Here is a 2,630-nt window from a genome sequence, read left to right on the forward strand (position 1 = left end):
GTCATGGCTGAGGAAGGCGTCAGACCATTCACACATCATTGTTGCCGAGCCGGAAGCCGTGGGATGAGGTGTTAACCTGGCTATCGCGGGGGGGGGGGGGGGGGGTTCAAGACCTTCACCTTAGCTTTTGACTCTCTCACAGTTGTCAATTGGATGTCGAATACAATTGACGGGCGCCATCGTGTTTGCATGAAAAGTGCTCCAGAGATGCTGGTGAGGCGTCAGCGAGGGTGATTCGTGACACGATCACCGAGTATGGCTTATCGGTCACTATGCGTCTTGTACCTACTGTGGAGAACAAAGCGGATAGAATGACGAGGGTGCCCAAGAAGTGGCTTGGGCATCGAGGGATGAGTGGAGGTGAGGCCGAGAGCATGGCTGCTGCCATCTTCACCGGCGAGAGCCTCGGGGATGCTGTGTGGGCAGCTCATTTGCCTCACCATCTGGGTGTCAAAAGAACACTGTACCTTGCTCAGCAAGTACGCAGTGACTTGACATGGGAGCAGGTCAAACGCAAACTGGCTGGCTGTAAGGTCTGTCAGCGCATTGACCCGGCTCTGAGAGGTGAGAACTTCGTGGAAACAGGCCGCTTGGCTGTCGAAGAAAACTGGTGCCGGCTGGCCATAGACGTGATTCACTATGGCAGCCAGGTGTTCCTGTCCATGGTTGATTGCGGGCCGTCACATTTTGCTATCTGGCGCCGCTTGCCAAGTGAGATGGAAGCGCACATCGTGGCTCAGTTACGCACGGTGGTAATTAAGCGAGGGTCGTGTGATGAATTGTTAATGGACAATTCCATGGCGTTTAGATCAGCAACTGTTGCGCAGTTTTTTGACAAGTGGGGGATTTCTCTGAGATGTCGTACCGCTTACGCCCCGAGTGGCAACGGAATCGTCGAGAGGAATCACCAGACAATCGAGAGGATTGCCAAGAGGGGAAGAATTAGCCCCGAAGATGCGATGTTTTGGTATAACGTCACGCCTCGCAAGGGTACATATGGGGGTTCGGTACCCTCGAATAATCTGTATCGATATTCATGGCGAGTGCCTTTTGACGTCAAGGTTAGATGAGGTCAGTCAAGGCAAATTTGCTGTCGGCGATGAGGTGTGGGTGAAACCTTCGACTCCGTCTTGCACTAGGCAGTGGGCACCGGGAGTGATCACAGGAGTCTTTTCAAAGCACAATATGTGTGTGAATGGCATGCCGAGGCATGTGAGGGATGTCCGCAAACGGCGGTTTGGCACTGACCGTAGTAGGGAAAACAGCATTCATGAACTGGTCGAAGATGGCCGGCTTAATCTAGATAGGTTACGCGCTTCTGCTGCTCTCCCACCGCCTCAGCTGCATCCCCGTGAGGTAGCTGAGGTCTCGGAGGGGAATGTGGAGGACGGTCTTCAGACTGCCAATAATGAAGTTCAAAACATGGATGGTGAGCCTCAGAGTGCTGGGGTTCTGTCCGGGGATTTAAATCCTGATGAGCCTGAGCTTCAACCGTCAATGCTCAGGTGGTTGCAGCGGGAGCGACTGCGTCCCCGGTAGTTCGATGACTATGAGGGATAGCTGGTAGCTTCTTGTGGAAATGTGAGTTAGTAGTCATGTGGTGCCTGATGGTAGCTCGGAGGGGTTCGTGGGCATGCACCACTGAACGAGCAAAAACGGCCATGTTGTCATTGGGAATCCGAGATCCGTTTGCGTAACTTGTGACTCAGTGCTCGTCGTGTGTTGCGTCATACTAGAAAGGATTATTAAGAGTCTTTCTGAGTCTTGGTGACTCGTGAGTAAACCTACTGGTGTAGTCTGGCACTACGGTGTTTTTTGGTAAAACGTACCGGTGGAGTAAGGGTGACATAAGGGGAGGTTTTGGAGTGTCACAGCTGCCAGTCTGGTACTGCGTAATTTTTGCTTAGTAATTTACACAGTCACTATGCAAAAAACGCTGGATAGGTGCTATGATAAGTAGTCTCTGTGTTTTATGAACGGAAACAGACAGAAGTGTGATGAACAGACAACTGTTTATATAAAATGAACATGAAGTTATAAAAAAGAGCATCTGTTAATAATATCTCACGGCACACCTGATGCTCTGTTACGCCAAGTTAGGGTGTCACAGCGCGTTGGTTAAACTTTACAGCCAGATTTTACGATCATGTACATTCAAATGCTGGATTATACTTCTGATTATGTCAATCTGTCTTTAAAATATCCCTTTGCTTAAAGAAAATGTAATATTTTTCAAAATGCTTGGAGAAAAAATCTTTGCGAAAAGTTGTCTAGTGTGAGGGATTTTTACTTCAGGTGCATTTTGTTTGGGCCACACAGGTTTTGGCTACAGAATTTGTTGATCCTTTCTTTTTTTCTAATCAACCTTGCTTTACCTTTGAGTTTATAATTTTGCTTGAAGAAAAATCTGTTAAAAACTTATTTTAAGAGATTATCTGGTTCTACCTTGATTGTATAAATTATTTATTATTTGTAAAATTTACACTTATTCTTCGTACTAGTTTGTGATATTTATATCTCTGACTTTGCATATGGCTATCTACTCTGCTAACAGAGTTTAGAGCATTTCCTGTCAGATATTTTGTCTCATGTGTATTTCAAAATGGAAAGTGAATATAACTAAAATAAAT

General features: G+C 47.0%; 1 protein-coding gene across 1 annotated transcript; it reads left to right on the top strand.

Moving 5' to 3' along the window:
- The first annotated feature begins 272 nt into the window (after positions 1 to 272).
- On the top strand, positions 273 to 1,539 carry LOC137398363 (uncharacterized). The gene is made up of 2 exons (XM_068084471.1): positions 273 to 967; positions 1,062 to 1,539. The coding sequence occupies exons 1-2, from the start codon at positions 273 to 275 to the stop codon at positions 1,537 to 1,539; spliced, it is 1,173 nt and encodes a 390-aa protein (XP_067940572.1).
- Positions 1,540 to 2,630: the final 1,091 nt, after the last annotated feature.

Source organism: Watersipora subatra, chromosome 6 (assembly GCF_963576615.1).
Source record: "Watersipora subatra chromosome 6, tzWatSuba1.1, whole genome shotgun sequence".
NCBI classification, from domain to species: domain Eukaryota; kingdom Metazoa; phylum Bryozoa; class Gymnolaemata; order Cheilostomatida; family Watersiporidae; genus Watersipora; species Watersipora subatra.

Coding starts and splice junctions, on each gene's coding strand:
- LOC137398363 (XM_068084471.1), top strand. CDS start 273: ATGCGTCTTGTACCTACTGTGGAGAACAAAGCGGATAGAATGACGAGG. Junction 968..1,061: donor CCCGAAGATGCGATGTTTTG/GTATAACGTCAC, acceptor TTTGACGTCAAG/GTTAGATGAGGTCAGTCAAG.